This window comes from Nilaparvata lugens, chromosome 11 (assembly GCF_014356525.2).
Source record: "Nilaparvata lugens isolate BPH chromosome 11, ASM1435652v1, whole genome shotgun sequence".
Taxonomy (NCBI): domain Eukaryota; kingdom Metazoa; phylum Arthropoda; class Insecta; order Hemiptera; family Delphacidae; genus Nilaparvata; species Nilaparvata lugens.
The window spans coordinates 348126-375073 of record NC_052514.1 but is presented as its reverse complement, the minus strand read 5'-3'; the positions used below and the strand labels follow the sequence as shown (position 1 = coordinate 375073).

Below are 26948 nucleotides of genomic sequence, written 5' to 3'. Positions count from 1 at the left end.
GAGGTCTACTGTTCACAGAACTAGGTACTAGTTTTATCTACCGATGTTATTACATCAGTGTCATTTGTATCGTAAGTAAATATATCCCATGATATACGGTGGTTACTAACACTGTAGAGAAAAGATAACATTAGAAGATATCCCATGGTGTAGGTCGTTTATATTCCAAACTTCAAGCCAATTTGTTGTTAACTCAAGTCGACTACTATATATTATCATAGAGAAACGATAGCATAAGTAGATATCCCATGGTATAGGGCGTTTATATCGCAACTTTTACTGTTATCTCAAGCCGATAGTCCACGTAGTTCTTTCCTATGCAGCTGTGTGACGCTGGTAGTCTCTCAAATTTTGCCGTTCATACAATATCACCCTAACAAAACAGTAAAAATTGACAATAATCTACAGTAATCAGCTTGAGATAACAGTAAAAGTTGCGACATAAACGACCTATACCATGGGATATCTACTTACGCTATTGTTTCTCTATGATATTATTCAGTTCAGTTTCATATTAACGTGGAGTATTGTCATAGAGAAAATATAGCATAAGAAGATATCACATGCTACAGTTCGTTTCTGTTCCAAATTTCGAGCCGATGTTTTGTTAACTACTGTGTTTACTTTTTTGGCCGGGTGAGATTGTAAGAACGGCACAGTATTGATTGATTGAGTGTTTTATTTATGCGGATAACAATATATACTGGCTTATAGATATAAAAGCTTGCAATACAGCGAAATTTTGGATGAATTTACATAATACAGGGTGCGGCATCACAATCTCCTTTTTTTGAAATGCGCCTATTCGAGTTAGTTGATGACATAGCGGAGTGCTAGTAGTCACTTTCGAGAGGGGTCGTTTTAGGGCCGGTTTCCGAGCTCGGGATCTATAAGTTCTGGACTTACAGAGTCCAGGACTAAAATAAGCTCTCGGGTCTAAATCAACTATCTGAGTCACGGATTTATGTTCTAAACTCCGGGGTCTATTAAGTTTTGGACTCATTTGAGTCCAGGACTTTAACGCAGTAAACATGAGGGAAATTCTCAATATTTTGTGGTTGTATTGTTGGCATTAGGCCTATAGCAAAACAGCTGTATTGCAGCGAGATAATACAAATGCTCTCCAAACTGTTTTTTAACAATAATTATTTTGTGAAAATACGTTTCGATTATTGTGTAGGCTAGATCTATAAATTCAAAGCAAAACCTAACCTTTTGAAACATGAATAAAAAAATAAACATTTCATTTTACGTTATGCTATTATTTATCATTGATCCTTGCCATTGATTTAAGAATAAAAATGTTGGTATGCTACCTATCGAGTTGGAAAACGTATTTGTTTTGAAAAAAAAACTGGAATAATAATTTATTATTGTTATATTATTATTAATATGTAGAATATGCCATTGATTAATAATATTCACATTGGGAGATGTGATGATGGCCATTCCAAGGCAATCCTTGTATTATCTTCCTTGAACATTTCTAGGTTATGTCACAGTCGTAAAATAAGGTTAGTTTTTTACGCATAATATTATTATGAAGAACTTTATTCCAAAATAAACTTGCAAACTATTAATTATGAATGTAGATGGACTAATTCAAATAATTTAGGAGTTCCATGACATTTATTTGGCTATTCATCTACTCCAAAACAATAACTGAATTGTGTTTGCTCCGTTAAGTCTAGAACTTAAATTTAAACCCTACCCAGTCGAGGGTTTAAAGTCACGCTGTTTCAAGTTCTGGACTTGACGATTTTTGATAAATCCTTGACTCGGAAAGAGGCGAGAATCTAATTCAAGTTCTGGACTTATAAGCCCTTCACTGAGAAAGCGAAATTATAAACTCTAACGTGATCTCTAAACTCCAGGGTCTATTTGAGTCCTCGACTACGTTAACGCTCTGACTCTGAGAGCCAATTTTCTGACTCCAGAGTTTAAAGCCGGTTAAAGTCTAGAACTTAGCTAAATCCCGAGCTCGGGAACCGGCTCTAAAAGTTTTGTTCTTGCACAGGTCAGTCACCATAATGCGTTGGAACAGCGAGAAGCGTGCGTCCGCCGTTGAGATCTAGTTTTCGAGTGATTAATCAGTGGTTGCAGCACAGCACGCCTTTCGGAATCTGTTTAATTTAGCCCCATTTTCCCTTGTTCCAGACCGGAAATCAATTTTTACTTTCCTTGCCCTATTACCATAGGTAAGGAAAGTATTGCTTTCCGAAAAAAATTAAGGTACCCCAATTTCTAAATTTCTATACGTTTCAAGGTCCCCTGAGTCCAAAAAAGTGGTTTTTGGGTATTGGTCTGTATGTGTGTTTGTGTGTGTGTGTGTGTGTGTGTGTGTGTGTGTGTTTGAGTGTATGTGCGTCTGTGTACACGATATCTCATCTCCCAATTAACGGAATGACTTGAAATTTGGAACGTAAGGTCCTTACAATATAAGGATCCGACACGAACAATTTCGATCAAATGCGATTCAAGATGGCGGCTAAAATAGCGAAAATGTTGTCAAAAACAGGGTTTTTCGCGATTTTCTCGAAAACGGCTCCAACGATTTCGATTAAAGTTATACCTGAAATAGTCATCGATAAGCTCTATCAACTGCCACAAGTCCCATATCTGTAAAAATTTCAGGAGCTCCGCTCCATCTATGCAAAGTTTGATTTTAGATTCTCAATTATCAGGCTTCAGATACAATTTAATCAAAAAATTTTGAGTGGAATAGATTGAGCATGTGAGTCTCTACAATTAATGTTCAGTAACATTTTCACCTAAAATTAAAAATAAGCTCGAAATTCGAGAAAATGTGATTATCCAATTGCAAACTGTTGGCAACTGCTGATTCTATTAAATGATTCACTATGAAGAGATAGCAGACCTCGTATGTCTCCAGCGTTATTGCCCTGTCACCAGCTGGCTCAAATCTTTGAATAGTAGACTTGATGTGCGCGGGAACACTAGTGTCAGGTGATCAATTTTCATAACGGCAAGGAAAGTTGTGTGAGTGCGCCACACCAGATTTTTTCGTGAGTAACTGACTAAAAACTTTGGTTCATAACCGGGTTTGAAACCGGGACCTCTAGGGTACTAGCTAGCACGCAAGCCCATATCCACTAGACCACGGATCACATGATTTATAATAAGTTTGAGATTTTTATTACCTAGAGTCATCCGAAGAACTGGAACGTCGGGACCGACAGTTAAACGTGCCTATCCGATAAAACGGGAGTGACCAGACTAAATACTTTGGTTCATATCCAGGTTTGAACGCGGGACTTCTAGACTGCTACACAAGTACTACTATATCCACTAGACAATGAACAATAGATACAATGCAGGTAAAAACAACAGGCATTCGCCCAAAACTGCTTCAAACCTTAATTTGGGATACACAGTCTAGAGGTTATGTAAATGATAATTCAATTCGAACACACTATTTTGAGTCCAAAAAATGTATGTACTACAATAATTTTGAATTTATCAGATTAATTAATTTCAAAGTACGAATCCAAACAAAAATCTTTCTTCACAATTACAAAAAAATATTAAAAATTCCACTTAAATCCACAAATTATACCCATGTTATAATTCTAAAATTCTAATATTATTTGAATAACGTGGACCTCACTATAGAACAAAACAACAACCACAACTTGATACAGTATCAACACAATATGACACAGCATCACCATAATGTGATACAGTATCATCTCAACTTGATACACAATAACACCATGATTTGATACTTTCGCTTTCTGCTTTATCGAATGATAGACAAGGATAGCAACCCCAATGTTAATCAAATACTGCCATTATAACGTCGACCTCACTATAGAACAAGAACAACAACCACAACATGATACAGTATCATCTCAACTTGATACACAATAACACCATGATTTGATACTTTTGCTATCTGCTTTATCGAATGATAGACAAGGATAGCAACCCCAATGTTAATCAAATACTGCCATTATAACGTCGACCTCACTATAGAACAAGAACAACAACCACAACAAGATACAGTATCATCTCAACTTGATACACAACATCATTATGATACATTCGCTATCTGTTTTGTTCGAATGATAGACAAGGATAGCAACACCAATCAAATACGGCCATTATAACGTGGAATACACTATAGAACAAGGCAACAACCACAACATGATAGAGTATCAACACAATATGATACAGCATCACCATAATGTGATACAGTATCATCTCAACTTGATACACAATAACACCATGATTTGATACTTTCGCTATCTGCTTTGTCGAATGATAGACAAGGATAGCAACCCCAATGTTAATCAAATACTGCCATTATAACGTCGACCTCACTATAGAACAAGAACAACAACCACAACATGATACAGTATCATCTCAACTTGATACACAACATCATTATGATACATTCGCTATCTGTTTTGTTCGAATGATAGACAAGGATAGCAACACCAATCAAATACTGCCATTATAACGTGGAATACACTATAGAACAAGACAACAACCACAACATGATACAGTATCAACACAATATGATACAGCATCACCATAATGTGATACAGTATCATCTCAACTTGATACACAATAACACCATGATTTGATACTTTCGCTATCTGCTTTGTCGAATGATAGACAAGGATAGCAACCCCAATGTTAATCAAATACTGCCATTATAACGTCGACCTCACTATAGAACAACCACAACATGATTGACCAGGCATTCGCCCAAAACTGCTTCAAACCTTAATTTGGGATACACAGTCTTTGTTAATGATAGGCTTAATTCAATTCGAACACACTATTTTGATTCCAAAAAATGTATGTACTACAATTCAAATTCAAATTGAGTTTATTCACAGAAATCATTACAAATACAGTACACATGAATAAATAATATAAATACTTGTGAATTTTCCCCACATAGACAAGTCTGTGTGTGGGGAAAGAGTTCTAATGAAAAACAACTTGATAATTTGAAAATTATATTTACAATACAGTATAATTTGAAAAATAAAAGTTGATTAAATGTAGTGGAGAAAGTATATGTTTTGAATTGAAGTAGTACAATATAACTATTATGGTATATAGCTTCAACATGGCACACAAAATAAAATTTAGAACTTGAACAATGATAAATTATGAGCAATATATTGATGATATATATACTTTCATATATATGATGATGATAGATAAGATTTTTATCTAATTCATTCATATGATGATGAATACAAGAAAAATATATACATAGTATCAAAATCGGTAAGAGGAGTAGATGAGCTGATCAGCGACATCCCTGCCTGTTTCAAATAACCACATATTTAAAAATCGTTTGTATATGTTAAGGCTAAGGGGTTCTATTTGCTTTATGTAGGCGGGTATATTTCTATAAAGAATGTGGCATATGTAATGACTATTAAATCTATTGCAATTGCTAACTAATCTTGGTTGTAGAATTCCAAATAAAATTGAAATTGAAATTCTTGATAATCCTGGTTCAAACAAGTCTTTATGATTGCTCGCTGTGCAATTCCGACAGCTCTCAAAGTGAACGAGGATGCTCCACCCCAGGCCAGGATTCCATAATTTATAATTGATTGAATAATTTTGAATTTATCAGATTAATTAATTTCAAAATACAAATCCACGGATCACATAGTTAATACTGTTTGAAATAAGTTGTCAATTACCTAGAGTCATCGGAAGAACTGGAATCGTCGGAATCAGACTGGCTTCCATCAGACCCGCCTCCAAAGCGTTGGTTGGGTTTCATTGGTCCATAGATCACCGTGTTCAGGGGGAAATACTTCAGCTCGTTCGGCGTGTATCTGCAACAAAAAAATCATTTTTCATTCAATACTGATCACTTTTCATCAATTTATTCCACGATGACAACACCAAGATGTAGCGAATATTATACATTTATTTCGAGAAAAGCCACTACCTCCGTAAACTAAGCCGTAGTGCATTCGTGTGACGTCAGCACAGGTAGGGCTCCTACATCAATAAAAATTCGTTTTCGCCCCACTTGGATGTAATGAGCTGGTTTTCGTGCGTCATATGGAGGCCGAAAATGATTGTTTTCTGACCAGGCCGGTAAAAGTTTTACGGCCCTAGGGCTGTAAAATAACCTTGAAGTCAGCTGATTCTGATTTGATGTGAACGTGTTTACAAAATGGTTTATGAAACGGAATCAGTTTATGCTTCTAGAATTGAATAAGTATTCTGCAATAAGATACTATCATTTTATTTGGATGAATAAAATACAGATAAGATATACATTATAAACTATTCAAATTCGATTTTCAGAGTAGGATAGAACTTCTAACCTAACTTCCGAAGTCAACAACAACAACAAGCATTGTTGACGTTGACATTCAGATTGGCCAAATTTCAAGTGTGCTAAAACAGCTGATCAAAAAACTTTTCATTATTTGTGTTTATTATTCAAGAATCAAAACATTTATATCATCTTATTGTCATTTGGAAGAATAAAAAGTATAAACTCAACCTCTTACATAATTGAACATAATCTTTTAGGTTATCTAGACAAATCAGAATAAAAAATAAAAATACTTGGACAATTTCCTGATATTCAGATTACCTCAGATTTGCTAGACCTATGATCTTCCTGTTTTGCTTTTGGAAGTGCCTAATAAACAATTATTCACATATTTATATTGTTTATTTTTCTGTGTGGCGAAAAATAACGTTCTCACCATGGGCAAAAATGTTTTTGCGGCTCTCAATCTTTTCTAGTCCTCGGCCTACGGCCTCGGACTTAAAAACCGATTTCGAGCCGGAAAAGTCTCATTTTCGGCCCTAGGTGCGAAATATACTATTATTTCAGCTGATCTACATCAGCTAGTGTTATTATTGGTGTAGGAGCCCTACCTGTGCTGACGTCACACGAATGCACTACGGCTTAGTTTACGGAGGTACTGGAAAAGCACAATGATTGGAAAACCAAGATGTAGTCGAATATAATAATTTATTTCGAGAAAAGAACAAACATGATTCAACACCTACGGTGTCATCTTCAGTGTCGGAATAAACTCTTGATATTCGACTGTATATTTGAGTTTTCGCAAAGAACTAGTAGTTCTGTGAATGATAGACCTCACACAGTTATAAACCACAGCCTCCTGTAAGGCTCAAACTACACGGGCGTCTCAGACGTGCTGAATTTTTGTCGCGCTTGTCAGGAGCGTGAAGAAGGAGGAGGTGGAGATGGAGAAGAAGAATATGAGGAGGTAAAGGAGGTTATGTAAGTGATAGGCTTAATTCAATTCGAACACACTATTTTGAGTCCAAAAAATGTATGTACAGTACTACAATAATTTTGAATTTATCAGATTAATTAATTTCAAAATACAAATCCACGGATCACATAGTTAATACTGTTTGAAATAAGTTGTCAATTACCTAGAGTCATCGGAAGAACTGGAATCGTCGGAATCAGACTGGCTTCCATCAGACCCGCCTCCAAAGCGTTGGTTGGGTTTCATTGGTCCATAGATCACCGTGTTCAGGGGGAAATACTTCAGCTCGTTCGGCGTGTATCTGCAACAAAAAAATATTTTTTTATTCAATACTGATTACTTTTCATCAATTTATTCCACGATGATAACACCAAGATGTAGCGAATATTATTGACCGAAGCGAAGCTGATGTCTTAGTATCAACTCAATCGGCTTTTGTCTGTTTGTTTGTACCGCAATTATAGTCGCAGTTATTGTCCGATTTGGATGAAATTTGGTATACAAGTTCTTTGAAACAAGGCGCAGAAACGTATGTGTAACGATTTTTGATAAGACCTCCGGTTTTAATATAAATTGTGCCGCTCTAAAATGTGCTGTATTGAATGAATGGTATCGTTGGAATGCTATCGATAGTGGACAAGAGTTGTCAGCGGTGAGCCTTGAAACGTCTGAGCCGCTCCAAATCATACTGTATTTATTAATTGAAGAAAACTTCTCACTTGATTGCACCATTTCTTCCCTTTTCAACACGATATTTCCCTGTTTCATAGATGAATAGTTTCTAGACCTACCGAACCGACATCACAGCTTAGTTAGTTAGCTCTTGTTTTCGTTTTAGTATGAGATCGGAAACCGACTTGTGAGCATGAACATTCTGCATAGGCATAACAAAGCCATAACATTGAATCCACTTTTCATGAAAAACATCATTAGCAACCTCCTATCATTGTCACCAACAAACCCATCAAAATCATTTTAGAATCATTTCCGTCTCAGTATCGTCTGTGAGACGATTCATCGTCTAAATTGCCTACTGCATATTCCATTTTTCTGTCAGTTGACCGATTTCTTGTAATTAATTTATTGTTAGAAAAGTTGTAATATTGTAAATATGGGGACGATATGAAGGTACCTCCTTGAGAGACATTTATAAGTCCGGTGTCCCTGGAAACAATGTCTTTAGCACTTTCAATGGAGAAAATAATAGATGACATGGATAAATCTTCACAATATAGTGTACTTTCTTAATGGCCCTTCTCATTAGCTTGAAAGTTGTAGGCTATTCATGAGCGAGGTCTACTGTTCGCAGAACTACTAGTAAATTTATTTCGAGAAAAGCCACTACCTCCGTAAACTAAGCCGTAGTGCATTCCTGTGACGTCAGCACAGGTAGGGCTCCTACATCAATAAAGATTCGTTTATTTCAACTGATCACATTTTCTCGAATTTCGAGCTATTTTCAATTTTAGGTGAAAATGTTACTGAAAATTAATTGTAGAGATTTTCATGCTCAATCTTTTCCACTAGATTTTTTTGTTTAAATTGTATCTGAAGCCTGATAATTGGGAATCTATCTGCATTGATGGGGCGGAGCTCCTGAAATTTTTACAGATATGGGACTTGTGGCAGTTGATAGAGCTTATCGATAACTATTTTAGGTATGAATTTGATCAAAATCGTTGGAGCCGTTTCCGAGAAAATCACGAAAAACCTAAACAAAGATTTGAGCCAGCTGGTGACAGGGCAATAACGCTGGAGACACACATGAGGTCTGCTATCTCTTCATAGTGACTGATTTAATAGAATCAACAATAATTTGCAATTGAATAATCACATTTTCTCGAATTTAAAGCTTATTTTCAATTTTAGGTGAAAATGTTACTGAAAATTAATTGTAGAGATTTTCATGCTCAATCTACTCCACTTGATTTTTTTTGTTTCAATTGTATCTGAAGCCTGATAATTGGGAATCTATCTGCATTGATGGGGCGGAGCTCCTGAAATTTTTACAGATATGGGACTTGTGGCAGTTGATAGAGCTTATCGATGACTATTTCAGGTATAAATTTAATCAAAATCGTTGGAGCCGTTTTCGAGAAAATTGCGAGAAACCCGGTTTTTGATAACATTTTCGCCATTTTCGCCACCATCTTGAATAGCATTCGATCGAAATTGTTCGTGTCGGATACTTATAGGGGAAGGACCTTAAGTTCCAAATTTCAAGTCATTCCGTTAATTATTGGGAGATGAGATATCGTGTACACAGACGCACATACACACACACACACACACACACACACAACACACACACACACACACACACACACACACACACACACACATACAGACCAATACCCAATAACCACTTTTTTGGACTCAGGGGACCTTGAAAAGTATAGAAATTTAGAAATTGGGGTACCTCAATTTTTTTTCGGAAAGCAATACTTTCCTTACCTATGGTAATAGGGCAAGGAAAGTAATAAGTTGGAGAAGGAGGAAAAGATTAATGATGCAGGAAGAAAAAAAGAAGAAGAATTAGGAGGAGGAGGTGGAGAAGAATGATAGGAGGAGATGGTCCAGGAAGATAAAAAGAGTAGAAGATGGAAAAGGAGGAGAAAAAAAATTAGTAAATAATAAATAATTAGTCACTTACCTCTTGTAATTGTCGCAAAACTGTCCGGCCACCATGACCACCGGATAGTGGCCCACTTTCCGTGGCGGTTCATTGACTCCGCTCTGACTCCGTTTCAGCCCCACACTGCGCGGATAGTGAACGATGCAGCTCTGCAGATCCAACACAGACCGCCGCGTCTCCTGTCGCGTGCGATTCAGGCGGCTGTTCCACGCGGCAACCGCTTGCATCGCTTCCGTCTTAGCGTCCAACACGCGGTTCTCAAACTTCCGCTTGTCCTGGAGCAGGCTCGTGAATGCCGCTGAGAAAATGAATAATTATATGTTTAACAGTAATAATACTAGTTTTTAATATACATGCTTGTGAATGCGGCTGAAGAAATAATAATCATATGTTTCAATCAATATATAAAAGCGAAATGGCACTCACTCACTGACTGACTGACTCACTCACTCGCAGAACTAAAAATCTACCGGACCAAAAACGTTCAAATTTAGTAGGTATGTTCAGTTGGCCCTTTAGAGGCGCACTAAGAACGGATTTGGAAAAATTTCCAAAGATACGACAAAAATCTGCGTTTTTCCAGCGTTTTCTCAGCTTTATCGAGAACAAATGAACAGAAAATGTTCAAATTTAGTACAGAAGCTCAGCTAGGGTGTAATGATGTTGTGATAGAAGGAATTTGCAATAACGCCAGAGATACGCCCAAAATCTGCGTTTTTCCAGCGTTTTTTGCTTTTTCTCAGATTTATCGAGAACAAATGAACAAAAATTGTTCAAATTTACTACAGAAGCTCAGCTGGGGTGTAATAATGTGTTAGAAGGAATTTGAAATAACGTAAAAGATACGCCACAAAATCTGCGTTTTTCCAGCGTTTTTGCGTTTTCTCACCTTTTTCTATAATTGATGGAAATATATTCAAAAATTTTATTACACAGGTTTAGCTGAGGTGGGAAAATTTTAAAGGCTAGAGTGGAGTACAATAATTTTCATAATATTATCCTACTCCTAACGAAGTTTTCCACCCTGCACTAAATAATTAAAATTATTCAATCGGTGATTGAATCGAGCGAGGAAGTACTTTGACTTTCTGATGGAATGAAGTATGCTCAAATGAAAAATGATCTCATTCTTGGACGATCCAGTCGGGGTCCAGGGGGCGGAGCCCCCTGGCTAGACGGATATGGCGAGCGAAGCGAGCCTGACGGCTAGTAAATATATATTTCTTAATATGCATAGTGGTTTTAATATGCATAGCCGCAAGATCGTGAACGCGGCTGAAGAAACGATCAAAATTGCAGTCAAATTCACGCTAAACCGTGGCAATGACTGTGTTTTCTTTATTAGATTAGATTTTATCACTATAGACTTTGCAAACCTTAGATTCCAGCTTTGCTCCTATAGAGTGCAGTGCTACAAAATATTGCTATAGTTCTAAAAAAGGGTGCGGCATAATAATTTCCATTCTAAAAAACTTAATAAAACGAATTGTAAGATTCAGAAAAGTTATATTTTTTATGAATGAAAGTATCCATTTAAATACACTTGGAGTACCTATTTCTAGTATACATAGTGAGTCATATGTATGGGAACCCAACAATAAGTTGAAGACTGTTGTAGATATAATACTGTAACTTTCAGGATAAGTTATTGGTCGAATACGCCACCTTTCGCCTAACTGAATTTCAACCCCTCATAAGAGGGTGACTTAGGGTTTGCAACTCGAATATTTCAAATATAAAGACTCAATGGCCCATATGAATGAAACCAGAGCAAATGCTCATGAGCAAGAGCATGGAGCATAAGGTTTTGCTCATGAGCAAAAGGTAGAAGCAAAAGCATTTGCTCATTTTTATATGAATAAGCTTTACCTTATACTCTTATCTTATGCTCCTGAACTCTGGAGCAAATGCTCATGTATTTTAAAGATTTTTCATCAGCTGATTCGCTTTTGTAGCCTTACTTTGTTTTTATAGCTCACGGAAGCGCTAAATATTCAAGTAGGGTGCACCGCTTGTGTTTGCATCGTCTGCTCTGTTTTCTATTAATGATTAGAGTTTTAGGTTAGTTGAGTTTGAAATTTTGAAATAATAGCGTGAAAAAATGTCATATCTATAATAATCTTCAGCATTCTTATAATCGTCTACACTCTCATCTTCTTAAATGCCTATTACCTATTTTGTGATGGCTATCTTTATAACAGGTAGGTACAGCTATTTTTTGTATTTATTCTTTTGTAGGGATAATGGTGATATATATATCATGGTTGAATCTAAAAAGAGTTTTATAGTTCTTAACTATTGGTTGTGATCGTATCTGGTATAGTTTCCTTTCCTCTTCCTCATACGAATTAGTTGAGCCATTTTACTATGAGCAAAAGGTGATAAGCTGCTCTAGACTAGACTCACTTTTTTTGAAGCATTTGCTTCAAAAGTTGAGCAAATGCTCTAGTTTATTCATACAATTTTGAGCAAAAGCTTTTACTTTTGAGCAAATGCTCAAACTATGTTTTTGATGAGCATGAGCAAAAGGTTTTGCTCACGTTTATTCATAGAAAATGAAGCAAATGCTCCATATTTTAGAAGTATAAGCAAATGCTCAACTTTATTCATATGGCCCATTGTGTGGTACATCATTTTAAATGCCTTTTCAAAACAAGAAAGATAGCATCGATAAAAATGTTCTATGATACTTGTATAAAAAATGGCGGCTGATTGGAGTTTTAGTTTCTAATTACACTCCATCAACACAGAACCAGAAGATTCCGAACCGGCTGAACCGGCTGAGAGAACTATTACTTATTTATACAGAAAACTATAGAACCATTATTTATTTATTAATTTATACAGAAAACTGAAAAATAATAATAGCCATCAAACCCACCATACCTTTATGTTTGGACGAAAGCTCCCGAGCTTGCTTATCTCTGATTTGCTTTCTAAATTCTTCGTATTTGTCTTGGAAATCGGCGAACATTATGTCTAGAATATCCGAGCTTTTCACAGCAATCAGTCCTGAAAACAAATCAAATAAATTATCAACATTTTTCATGAGAGCGAGTCAAGGAGAGATGAACCACTAAATATGCATGCGTTAATTAAAGAGACTTGGGATATTGTCGAAAAATCCTCTTCAATTATGGAGAAGTTCCACAACATCAATAAAATCACTCTATAAAGAAATATAAACACACATATATCGTCAAATTCTACAGTTTTATTATTGGTACCGTACAGGACCATGGTTTCGTGACCACACAAGTTACTCTATAAACTTAATCATGCATGCTTTCTTTACTTCAATCACTCTTTACTAAGGAATACGATAGAATACATGCTCACAAAACGCTGTACAAATAATATCATAGGAAAAAGATGCTATGAGAAAATATTCCTTGGTATAGGTCGCTTATGTTACACATTTCAAGCAGATTTTTTGCTAATTCAAGCCGATCACTGTCGACTACTATCTATTATTATTGTTTTGTTGGGGTGAGAGTGCAAGGGTGCAACCACACTGAAAGTGGAGCGTGGCGTAGCGTCAAACTTTGGAACAAGCTGGTTTGTTTTTTGAAGCGTCTACAAGCGGAGCGTCATAGCGTCGACGTGCCAGTGCCTTACTAATGTACTTACTATAGTGTGGTCCACGTTATAATGGCAGTGTACGATTGACAATACTGTTGCTGTCCTTTTCTTTTACAGAGAGCGCAATCAGCACAACTAAATTATTGTAAATATTGACTTGGCCTGTACTTTCTTGTATTGTTTATTGCTTAATAATAATATCTTATCTTATCTTATCTTCTATCATACAACAAAACAGATAGCACTATCTCTCTCTCGCTTTGCAATGTTGTCTATTTGCCAGAATATTTCATATTTACTTTTGACAGTGACTGTACAAAACTGAACAAACCATATTCTCAGCCGCCATTTTTTTTCTTCATTCTATCCAAAATACTTGAGTACACAAGTCGTATAATTGATTTTTGAAACAATGAAATAATTTTTAAACATTACCTTATGAGAAACACAAATTAAAATACCTGAAATGAAATTTTAAAAGTTGATAACTAACCATCCTAGACTTCATCCATGCTTAAGTTAGCCTACCCGTATAGGTTAGATCTACTCGTACCGGTATAAATAATATTGAATAGTATATTTCGCACCTAGAGCAGAAAATGAGATTTTTCCAGCTCGAAATCGGTTTCAAGTCCGAGGCCGTAGGCCGAGGACTAGAAAAGATTGAGAGCTGGAAAAACATTTTTGCCCGTGGTGCGAACGATATTTTTCGCCACACTACAGGTATTGCTGACAAAATAAATAAAGAATACAAAATAAAGAATACTCGTTAAGCTATCGTACCTATCTCTTGATTTTAGTGGTAGAAGATTTGCAGTCAGGATTTCAGATTCTTTTAAAATTTCACTTGGAATACCACAGTCATCTTCAAGCATTTTTGAAAATTCGGAATGCACTAATCAACAATAAATAATTGAATAAAACTGGTTGCGAAGCGAATTAGTTTGATTCGAAACTGGAACTAAAATCATGGCGACTTCAGCTTATTATGAAAGTGGACACTCGCCCGATCTAGCGGATGACTTATTAATAATAATTAGCGCGTTGTTCCAGCCATAAGCGGCTGGAAAGAGACAACTTTCTGGCCTAGACCGGAAAAGAAACCCTTTTCTGACGTCGTCTGCAAACAAGGTGTTTCAGATCTACGTAGGGACTGGAAAACAGCTGCTTTCTGTGCAGTGTGGCGAAAAAGTTATTTCAGAATTAATCCATTGAAATTACTTATTTTTAAATAGGATTTCTATTTTTCTATTATTTTTAAAAGAAATTGGAATAGAATATCTAACCTACCAAATAAGTTCTCAATTTCTGTTGTTTTGAAATTCAGATTGTTGTATCACAGCTTTTTAAATTAGCCGCCATTTCAGGTTTGTATAAAAATAAAAATCTGATCTCAGTCATGAAAGCAAATTTTTGAATCAAATTATAAAAAAAATAATTTCTCGATCAATTTGACATTGAATTAATTATTTTATCAAGGAAATGATAATTATTATTAGATTAAATTTGATAGGATGAATTGAGTAACAGTTGTGTACAGTCAGTGGCAAAATGGAGAGACTTGGCAACGTTTTTCTCCTATCTTTCTTCACTGCCATTATAACGTGGACCTCACTATAGTAATCTACTCTTGTACATGATGATGCACTTTTTCTACTACATTTCCCACCATCTAGTAGGCCTACAATAGTATATTAATTTAATTTTTGCCCAAATTCCCATGTAATGTGTATTATTTGATTATTCAAAAGAGAACATTCATCTATTGCACTTTGAAATCAAAAGTGAGACTATTTTAATCCATTTCAATCATATTTCTATGAAATATACCTTTATACCTAAATCTGCATCCTTCACCCATAATATGGGATCGATGGCGTCAAAAACATAAAATACAATACACAAAAATCTGGTGTGGTACACTCACACAACTTTCCTTGCTCATTGAACTGGGAGCCTCATTCTTAAACGATAATAATTTAGAGAAATAACATAATGACGATTGGCGGCAACATAATTATTTGAAACTACGATCGGACTACTGTATATGTGTGTATATAATTATTGTTTTCAGAGTACTTTTTCCTTTGTGTAAATTGTGAAATCCGATGATTTTTTAAAAGTCGTCAAAACAGCTGTTCTACAGATGAAATATCTCGACTATGTGTTATTTTTATAGACTGCTCTACCTACCTACCTCATGCACGAGAAGGAGGTTACAGAGTACATTTCTCAAGGATGGGGTGAACCCCCCATTAGTTTCCCAGAGAGGAGACTCATGCCAGTTGATGACTATACGGAGTATGAATTTGAAATAAATCAGTCGAGTAATTTTTGAGAAAATCGTGAAAAACATGGTTTTTCAGTAATTATCCGCCATTTTTCTCGAGAATATTACGCAGCTCCTGCAATTTTCCTAGAAATAAGACTCATGTCAGTTGATAGGGCTTATAAATAGCTATCCATGGTATAAATTTGAAGAAAATCGTTAGAGCCGTTTTCGAGAAAATCGTGAAAAACATGGTTTTTTAGTAATCATCCGCCATTTTTCTCGAGAATATTACGCAGCTCCTGCAATTTTCCCAGAAATGAGACTCATGTCAGTTGATAGGGCTTATAAATAGCTATCCATGGTATAAATTTAAAGAAAATCGTTAGAGCCGTTTTTGAGAAAATCGTGAAAAACATGGTTTTTTAGTAAGTATCCGCCATTTTTTTCCGCCATCTTGAATTGAATTTTATTGAATTCTTATTGTCGGGTCCTCATGGTATAAGGACCTTAAGTTTAAAATTTCAAGTCAATCGGTTAATTAGGAATGGAGTTATCGTGTTCACAGACATACACACATACACACACACACACACACACACACACACACACACACACACACACACACACACACACACAGACCAACACCCAAAAATCATGTTTTTGGACTCAGGGGACCTTGAAACATATAGAAAACTTGAAATTGGGGTACCTTAATTTTTTTGGAAAGCAATACTTTCCTTACCTATGGTAATAGGGCAAGGAAAGTAAAACATAAAAACATACGTAAGGCATGTTTAGCAAGACAGCATTTCCGACAAATCATCACTCATATATTCACTAACACTGTAGTACGCCTTGCTTTTCAATTGCTTGGATACAACTCTCTCGAACGCTCTTAAATCCAACTGTTTTACTCCTGTAGGCAGCCTATTGAAGTATCGCAATGCCGAACTCCTGAAGCACACCTGTGATCTCTGAAGGCATACTCTGGGAATATCAATCAGCTCTCGATGTCTGGTGTTATGTTGATGCACATCAGTCCGAGTCAACATGTACTGCTGGTTCTTCTTGACATACATCAGACAGAGAAGTAGGAAGTGGCAGATCACTGTTAGAATACCAACTCTAACAAAAAGGGGCTTGCAGTGTGCGCGATAATCGCTAGCGGTGATGATTCGGGCAGCCCGTTCTTGCAGCTTTAGTATGTCCACAACCTTTGCTGAATGACCCCACATGAGTAGGCCATAGGAAACGTGACAGTGGAAGAGCGCGTGATACACCATGACTAAATAGGCCTCAGTCACATGGCCCCTCAGCTTCAGCAGCAGAAAACAAGTTCTTGACAGTCTTGTGGTTACATGCTGAATATGGCTGGCCCAGTTGAGTTTATTGTCCACAACAAAACCCAGCAGCTTGACAGGGTCTTGATCACCAGGAAGGTTTCTTGACAAGCTGCAGATGACATGCTGGGTCTTGTTTGCATTCAACTGGAATCGGTTTGCCAGGAACCATGAAGCTGAAGACCGCAGATGTTCAGCTGACATCTCCAACACCTTCTGAAGGTCACGGCCAGATGACATCAATGATGTATCATCCGCAAACAAGAGCGTTGAACCATCACTGTCGAGGTCGTTTAACATAATTATAAATAGGATCGGTCCCAGGATTGATCCCTGAGGTATACCGTGGCTCACAGGGAGTGGACAGGAAGAAGCTCCTTACAGAAGGCTTCTGTGATTGGTTCTCGTGGAATAAATCACGATTAAAATTCAACCGGTTTTTGTGCAGCCGGCAAATCAGATATACTGGTATCAGTTATCTTCCATAGAAGGCATTGGCAAGGCAGATAATCAGCAACACTGTTCACCTATCTTTCTCCACTGCACATTATAACGTGGACCTCACTATATTAATTTGCAATTTAGTTTGATTGTTTATTCTGATTTCATTAACGCACATTCCATACTTCCATAAGTGAAAGAAGGGGCTCTTATTGCCTTAGCTTCGCCCACATCACTTCAATTGTAAAGTGTAAATAAAAGTCATATCTATTTGTTGCAATAACTTTAACTGCCGTTTGCACAGTGACAGTTTAAACTAAATTTCATTTTAAACTGGATTAAATCCATATCAAGTCTCGTTTGTTATGATGTGGTTCATTTTTAGTGAAAAGCCACCAGCTGATTAAATTTAGTTTAAGCTTTGACTGTGCAAACGGTCCTAATTGATATAACTATAGGTAAAAATTATTGGCATAACTATTGGTGGAAATAAAATATTCGGATAATTACCCAGATCACAATGCGCTTCCGAAACGAGCCCGTTCTCTCTGAGGTACGCCTTCTCTTCAGTCTCCACGGTTCTCCTGAAGATATCCGGATATTTGCGTTTGAAGCTGGTGATTTCAAGGAAGTCGGAAACCTGCTCTTGAATCATGTACAGCTCCCCGCCTTGGAGCGGCCACTCGTACTCGGTGATTGTGCCTTCCACCATTCGCACTTCCTTCGGTCTGAAACGAATGGATGGAGAATGAAAATTGATAGAAGAATGGATAGAGAGAGAATGAGGAAATGGAAGCGTGAAAGCATAGACAATAATGGATGGTTGAAATCAGCTGGTTTTAAATTGGAAAATTATTTATAATATTCGACTTCAGCAACTTCTATAGTGAGGTCCACGTTATAAAGGCAGTGTAGAAAGATGAATCGGAATTTGAATTTGAATAGGACAACAACGTTGCCTAACCTCTGTCTTGTCAATGCCTTCTATAGACGGTAGCTGATACAGGTTTATTGATGTAATATTAACTGTTCATTCTCGTTTAAAATAATTAATTATATTTTATAAAGGAAGAAATAATATTTTTCAATAATTTCGTAGTAAATTTTCATAATTGAGATGAAATTTTTTGTTAGTTAATAATCAGTTAAAAGACGATCTGACAACAGAGCAAAGCGAGAAAGAGATAGCACTATTTTCTTTATTGAAAGATAGACAAGGATAGCAATAACATTGCTAATCAAACACTGCCATTATAACGTGGACCTCACTATATAACAAGAGATCAAAACTCACAACCCCATCATGCATTGCAGCGTTTTGCCTCAATATGGTCGATTGAGTTTTGTCTTGAAGTTTGTTAACTTTTCATTTTATAGCGAGGTTTACGTTATCGACAGATAAGATATTGTCTTATCTTTATCACTGACATTATAACGTGCACCAACAAAACCATTCAACTTTGCATGTTGTAAAAAGCAACTGCTGTTTCCGCACCGAGCACGCGCCGACATACGGCCGAGCTACGTCCGTGACACGGTGATGATGGTAGGAGAACACACATATCCGTGCGACAGCCGAGCGGCAGCAGTGTCTCAGTTCTGTAGTGCTACTGTCGTCTGATTCTGAATGTGATCAGAAAACTATTCAAATTATGTGAAATTCTTAAATATTATGAGATTTTCACACTGTACTACTGTGTTCTGATCTCTGAGTGTGATCTCAATAATGTTTTCAAAAATTCGATATTTCTCATTACTTTGATCGTACAAAACTGAAAAATTTTCTCTTCAATAAGTTTTTCACTCTCCATGTTACACGAGGCCGCACCGTCAAAAAGTAAACTCAACTAGTCGGTGACGGCGCGGGCACGGCTCAGTCAACAAACATGGTGACGGTGTTGACGCGGTGCGGTAGAATGTGTCCCTACACGTTTGAAAGCATTTGTTTTCTCACTCGCCGTATTTCGTCCGACACTCGGCCGTACAAAGGCGCGGGCTCGGTGCGGTTATGTGTGTCCCGGCCATTAACCGCATGTTAAGTCCGGTTGCACAAAAGTTGGTTACATTTTAATCGTGATTAATTTCACGAGAACCAATCAGAGAAGCCGTCTTTTCAAAAAGGTCTAAATTTTAATCGTGATTAATTTCATGAGAAGTAATCAAACAAGACCTTTTTAAAAGACGGCTTCTCTGATTGGTTCTCGTGAAATTAATCACGATTAAAATTCAACCGGCTTATGTGCAACCAACATTATTTTAGTCACCCTATTAATCGATTCCGTTCTGTACGTAAGCAGTCCAAGATTTCTATGGAGAATATAATAATATTTATATTCATACATTTATAACATACAATTATTGTGGATACCAACATTTATTTCCCATTGCTTTACCTACGTACAGAGGTAATGCGAGTTAGACCGGCCACTCAAGTGTGTTGAACATTTTTGAACGAACAAGTCTCCAACGAAAACGACATTCAGACAAAATGCTTTAAACAAAAACCAGCTGTTCGCCAGCAGCTTCTAACATCAATTGGACAAGCAATAAAAATGAATGAACTTCTGAAAAATTACAAACTGTGATACAGAAATAATTTGAGCCTCAAATAGAGCAGCGAATAAAACAACAAAAAATCTGGTGTGGCGCACTCACACAACTTTCCTTGCCGTTATGATAATTTATCACCTGACGCTAGTGTACACGCGCATCTCAAGTCTACTATTCGAAGATCTGCCAGCTGGTGACAGGACAATAACGCTGGAGACACAAGAAGTCTGCTATCTCTTCAAAGTGAATGATTTAATAGAATCAACAGTTGCCAACAGTTTGCATTATTGAATAAACACATTTTCTCGAATTTCGAGCTTATTTCCAATTTTAGATGAAAATGTCACTGAACATTAATTGCAGAGATCTTTATGCTCAATCTTTTCCACTTAAATTTTTGTGTTTAAATTGTATCTGAAGCCTGATAATTGGGAATCTAAAATCACACTTTGCATTGATGGGGCGGAACTCCTGGAATTTTTACAGATATGGGACTTGTGGCAGTTGATAGAACTTATCAATGATTATTTTAGGTATAAATTTGATCAAAATCGTTGGAGCCGTTTTCGAGAAAATCGCGAAAAACCCTGTTTTTGACAACATTTTCGCCATTTTAGCCGCCATCTTGAATTGGATTTGTTCGAAATTGTTCGTGTCGGATCCTTATAGGGGAAGGACCTTAAGTTCTAAATTTCAAGTCATTCCGTTAATTGGGAGATGAGATATCGTGTACACAGACGCACATACACTCACCGAAGATTCAAAAACCAATTTTGTTCGTAGACTTTCGTTGATGACACAACATGTATATCAAATAGTGTGTTCACACCTGTTCAACACACTTGTCCTGTCGTTAGTAGCCCGTCTTACGCTCAACTCACACTTACGCGACTCAGGTCGAGAAGAGACTCGACTCTAGTCGAGAGCATGTGTAACGTCGCGGAGACTAGAATCGACTGGTCTGAGTGTCACCATTTGGAACACATGCTCTCGACTAGAGTCGAGTCTCTTCTCCACCTGAGTCACACTATCTCGACTCAAATCGTACGACTCCAGTCGAGGACACTCCAGTCTCTCGACCTTACGAATTTTTGCTCAGTGTCACTACTTCAGTTCCATGATACTCCATTTCTAACCTTAATTTATTAAAAATATAATATCCAACTCTTCACTACTTCGCATGTAATAAATTTTATAATAATTATGTAATATAAATATAATGTCTTATATTATTATTATTATTGTCTTATCTAAAATGATAAAACATCACTTTCATATAAGATAACCTCACTTTCATTAAAAATGCAAACTTAAGTAGTAAGTAAGCTTACTACGCAACTCAAGTCGATGCTCGACTCATTCTCACAGTTGTGAGGTCGCGGAGATTAGAATCGATTGGTCTGAGCGTCACCATTTAAGATACTAGAGTAGCAGTCTTTTCTCGACTTGACGTGTCGCGTGAGTTTAGCCTTAGGCTAGTTTCACACTCATTCGGTTCGTTTCGTTTTCGATTCGTTTTCGGCAAATTCCGATAAGTGTGAAACGATGATTCGGTTTGAATTCGGTACCGAATAGAAACCGCATAGAACCGAACGCCCACTTGACTCTAATAAATTCCATCAGGTTTCAATTCGTTGCTAGCGAGAGGCTACTTTCACACACTTTCGGTTCGGTTCGTTTCGTTTTCGGCAAATTCCGATAAGTGTGAAACGATGATTCGGTTTGAATTCGGTACCGAATAGCAACCGCATAGCACCAAACGCCCCATCGACACGAATAGGTTTCATTATATTCGAATTCGTTGCTAGGGAAACTGAAAAAAACAAAGACTTTTACACACGCTTGCCTTCTCTGTTTTTATTTTAACCTGATATCGTGATTATCTGTTTCAAAATTATCCAAGTCAAAATCATATTGTCAATTCATTTCTGTTAGTTCACAGAAACATTTTTTCTCAATGAATAGTTTGCTATAAAAATATGAAAGATATAAATTAAAACTTGATGAGAATTTTTATTTCTCATATTTTTCCACGAATATTACATGATTTCATCAATGGAGAGAGGAGATAAAGTTTTTTATACCATGTGTCAAAACAAGGAACAAATTTTCAATTAAAAAAATAATCTCTCTGAACTTCCAAAATTAACATAATCAAAAAGAAACTATTTAAATAATTCACATTTTTAATTAACTTTAAAATTTTGTTGTACAAGAAATAACATCTTACAATTTGACACCAACTGTTATATTTAAAGATACCAGCATGAACTGTGAAAATCCAAACACAGCTGTGATTGAGAAGAAAATACCTAATTAGAACCGTACGAATTAAAACTGACATGTATGAAAGCCTCATTCGTTTTCGGTAACGAGCCGAACCGAACCGAAAACGAACCGAACCGAATGAAACCGAAAGCGTGTGAAGCTAGCCTAACGAACCCGAACCGAACCGAAAACGAACCGAATCGAATGAAACCGAAAGCATGTAAAGCTAGCCTTAGTGTGAGTTGAGGCTTACAGTACATGCACCTATCACATAATATGTACGACTACAAATTTACAAAATAGTTTGGCGCTTTGCTTTATACAAGGCTCGTTTAGTTTGATTTCAAAGATAACATAATTCCTTAAGCTATTAAGGGCCCGTCTAGTTTAATTTCAAAAATAAAATGACTTTGAAAACGAATGTTTACGAACGTTAACAAATGTTCACGAATGTTAAGAAAAAGTTATTACACAAATCCACAAAAATAAGTTTTTTTAAAACCAGACTCGAGTTTCAACGCCATATTGGCATCATCTTCAGTGGAAACATTTTTGAAGACAGTGTAAATGTTAAGAGATGTTCACGGATGTTAACGATTGTTCACGAATGTTCACGAGCGTTCACGAATGTTCACGAACGTTCAGGAATGTTTTCGAATGCTAACAAATGTTTACAAGTGTTCACAAATGTTAATGATTGTTCACGAATGTCAAAAAACGTTCGCGAATGCTCACAAAATGTTGAGAAACGTATACACTTACGTGTTGGGGTTGACATTCTCGGCGCCCGTACTCTTGATGATTGGCGACGATTGGTGATGATGACTGATTTGGTGGCCATCCTCAGGCAGTGGACAGTCGGTGAGCTTGGCTAGTGTCTTCTTATGAGTGAACTCCGAACGACAGTTGCGGTGGTAGAGGATGCCGGTGGGGATGGAGTCGCTTAGGTTCTGCGTGAGGTTGATGATCTCCTCGTGACCGCGAACAATGGCCGCCTGATAGAGAACTCGCCAGCTACGGTGGTCCAGGGGGCTGGTCAGCTGTTTCAAAGGGGAGGTTAGGTTAGGTTTGTCAAATCAAATTCTTCATTTGCATTTTCATTCATTAACATTTTTCTAGAACATGTAAAGAATTTCATAATTATACAAAACTCAAAATAACCATATCTATAATGAGGTTCACGTTATAATGGCAGTGGAGAAAGATAGGAGAACAACGTTGCCGAACGATATTCTCCTGCTACAAAAAAAAGCCATGCGAATAATCACGGAATCACCTTATTTAGAACACTGTAGGCCTTTATTCATAAATAATAAAATTCTGACAGTAATAAATCAGTACATATATTCTGTTTTGTTATACACTAAGGAGAATCTGCATCGTTATCAATTAAGAAATACTGTTCACTGTGTTAATACCAGAAACAATAGACAATTAAACAATAGTTCAAATTAAAGGTGCACAATTGGCTGGCAAACAATCCTTATTATAAATTTTTAATTTTACGAGAGCAGAATCAGCATACCTTAATTCTTATTGTTAGCACGTATGAACTAGCTGCTTAATTACTTAATTTTGTAATATTGTCTTTGTTACTTGTAATATTTGGAAATATAATATAAATAGCAATGTAATAGTAACAATGTGTCTCTTAATGCTTAATGTGTCTGCTTAATTACTTAATTTTGTAATATTGTCTTTGTTATTTGTAATATTTGGAAATGTAATATAAATAGCAATGTAATAGTAGAAATGTGTCTCTTAATGTGTGACTGTCTATTTCATGTTCTATTTGTGTGACTTTGTCTTGTGCTTTTTTGGCTGGCTGACAATAAAATTGTATTTATTTTATGAACCTCTGTCTTGTCAATGCCTTCTACAGACGGTAGCTGATACAGGTTTATTAATGTAATATTAACTGTTCATGCTCGTTTAAAATAATCAATTATATTTTATTAAACAAGAAATTATATTTTATAATGAATTTACATAGTTAAGATTTAAGATGAAATATTTTGTTGATTAATTATTCATTTACATTGTTTGAAGACGATCAGGCAACAGAGCAAAGCGAGAAAGATATAGCGCTATCTGCTTTGTTGAATGATAGACAAGTATAGCAATGCCATTGCTCATAAAACACAGCCATTATAACGTGGACCTCACTATAGTTACAGTCCGGGTCCTGTAGCTTTGCCTATCGGCGGAGGGCCACTAGACTACAATATTACCCGTTCAAAAACATCCAACATTTTTGAATATGTATCTTTCCATAAGCAACAGATGCTCTTTTGTATCTTATCAAAAGCAACGTGTTGCATCCGATAAGATACATAGATACACAAGGAGCTGTAGTATCTTTCCATAAGCAACAGATGCTCTTTTGTATATTCTCAAAAGCAACGTGTTGCAACAGAAAAGATACACAAGGAGCTTTAATGTATCTTTCCATAAGCAACAGATGCTCTTTTGTATCTTCTCTAAAGCAACGTGTTGCATGCGAAAAGATACACAAGGAGCTTTAATGTATCTTTCCATAAGCAACAGATGCTCTTTTGTATTTTTTCTAAAGCAAAGTGTTGCATCCGAAAAGATACACAAGGAGCTTTAATGTATCTTTCCATAAGCAACAGATGCTCTTTTGTATCTTCTCAAAAGCAACAGAAAAGATACACAAGGAGCTTTAATGTATCTTCCCATAAGCAACAGATGCTCTTTTGTATCTTTTCAATAGCAACGTGTTGCATCCGATAAGATACACACGGAGCTTTAATGCTTGCCATAAGCAACAGATGCTCTTTTGTATCTTCTCAAAAGCAACATGTTGCAACAGAAAATAATCAAATATATTTAATAAATCCGGAAATTATATTTTTCAATAATTTCCTTAATGAATTTTCATGAATAAGATGAAATATTTTGTTAATTAATTATTAATTCTACATTGTTAAAAGACGATCTGGCAACAGAGCAAAGCGAGAAAGAGATAGCGCAATCTGCTTTGTTGAATAATAGACAAGGATAGCAACACCATAGCTAATCAAACACTGCCATTATAACTTGGACTTCACAACAGAGATCTAGGGTCTCTGAAGACTGATGTTTTTGTAAAACCGTGAATATTACCCCGCGAATCATACCCTGTCTATATGCCGTTTCAAAGTCACTAGATTGAGGCAAAGCTATGGGCCGCGTACTGTACGATATAATATGACTAATATGATCATTAAGGGTACGTTTATGTCGGAGCTGCGATTAGTGATAAAAGCTGCGATTCTAGCAGCGCGTAGATAATACCAACGTGCTTTCTAATAGGCCTGTTTATGTCTGAGCTGCGATGAAAATCGATCTTGGGTCCTGACCATCGATAATGGCTCGGTTCATTTTCGAAGCTGGTATCGAGTTGTAGAATACAAAGTACAAACATGGACCAATATTTTTTCATGATTTGGGTTGATTTATATGTGGAGTTTCGTAAGCAAGTGACATTTTCTTTACTTTATTAAACTATTTCTTATTCAATTACAAAATTCTATCTTATTGTCAATGATAATAATGAAACATAATATAGACCTTGATGTATGCATTTCAAGAATAAATTCAATTGTTTCTATTTTATCAAAGAATATAACTTTCTTGTATAAACCTACTTACCTTTAATGTTAGCATTAATCGCTCCTCTGCCATGATAGGACTTATGTGATAATTATTCCAGTCCTTTTGGAGATTATTGGAAACTCTCGTCAAAATGTGGTCGAAAGTTTCTATTACCATTCTCATATAGTCAAAACATTTTTTTGGATGCTGTCTTAAATCTTTATACACAAATGATGATACTCCCCAAATACATTCCTCTCCACATTGATAGGATGTGCATAATATTCACGTTCTCTACAACCTAGTAATGCTTTACTGTATTCGATGCAAAAATAAAATCTTCATCAGAATCACTCATTATAGCATACACAAATTGGTTTTTCAATACATGAACTCACGAATCAAGCTTTAAGCAGAAGCTGAGCGCTACTCCCTAATAGCATCGCTTCTCTCATCGTTGCTAGGATCGTTTATCACAGCTCCGACATAAACGTACCCTAATATGACTAATATGATCATTAAGAAGTACGACATCAAAACCTAATGCCTAGTCCCTACGTTGGCCCAGCCTGGTAAGCTTGGCCACGTTGGTTTTGCTATCCACACTGCAAATTTTAATCGTGATCAATTCCACGAGAGCCTATCAGAGAAGGCTTTTTTGAAAAGACGGCTTCTCTGATTGGTTCTAGTGGAATTAATCACGATTAAAATTCAACCGGCGTCTGTGCACCCGGCACTTTGTGTTTTATGGCAATGAATGGCAATGAAGTATTATTGATTGATGGAGGAGACCTACCTTTTTGAGGGGTGACTCCTCCCGACAGATGAGACATCGGTAGATTTTCTTCTCCTTGCGTGGAGTGACGAATGGCGACGAAGGCTCCACGGTGTCCACGGTGTTATTTGAGCTGTAGAAAATAATGATAATTACTTTAAATATTCCCTAAATAGTCTTTTTACAATCAATGATTATTTAATTACATAACTGATGATGG

General features: G+C 36.4%; 1 protein-coding gene across 1 annotated transcript in view; it reads right to left on the bottom strand.

Annotated features, from left to right (window-relative positions):
* Positions 1–26948, bottom strand: part of LOC111047366 (titin) — a 57749-nt gene that overhangs the window by 6138 nt on the left and 24663 nt on the right. The window contains exons 5-10 of the mRNA XM_039438158.1: positions 26750–26883; positions 23119–23396; positions 18049–18266; positions 12790–12915; positions 9922–10201; positions 7432–7569 (exon numbers count right to left, since the gene is read on the bottom strand). Coding sequence (XP_039294092.1) covers positions 7432–7569; positions 9922–10201; positions 12790–12915; positions 18049–18266; positions 23119–23396; positions 26750–26883 — 1174 coding nt within the window. The remainder of the gene's footprint in view (positions 1–7431; positions 7570–9921; positions 10202–12789; positions 12916–18048; positions 18267–23118; positions 23397–26749; positions 26884–26948) is intronic.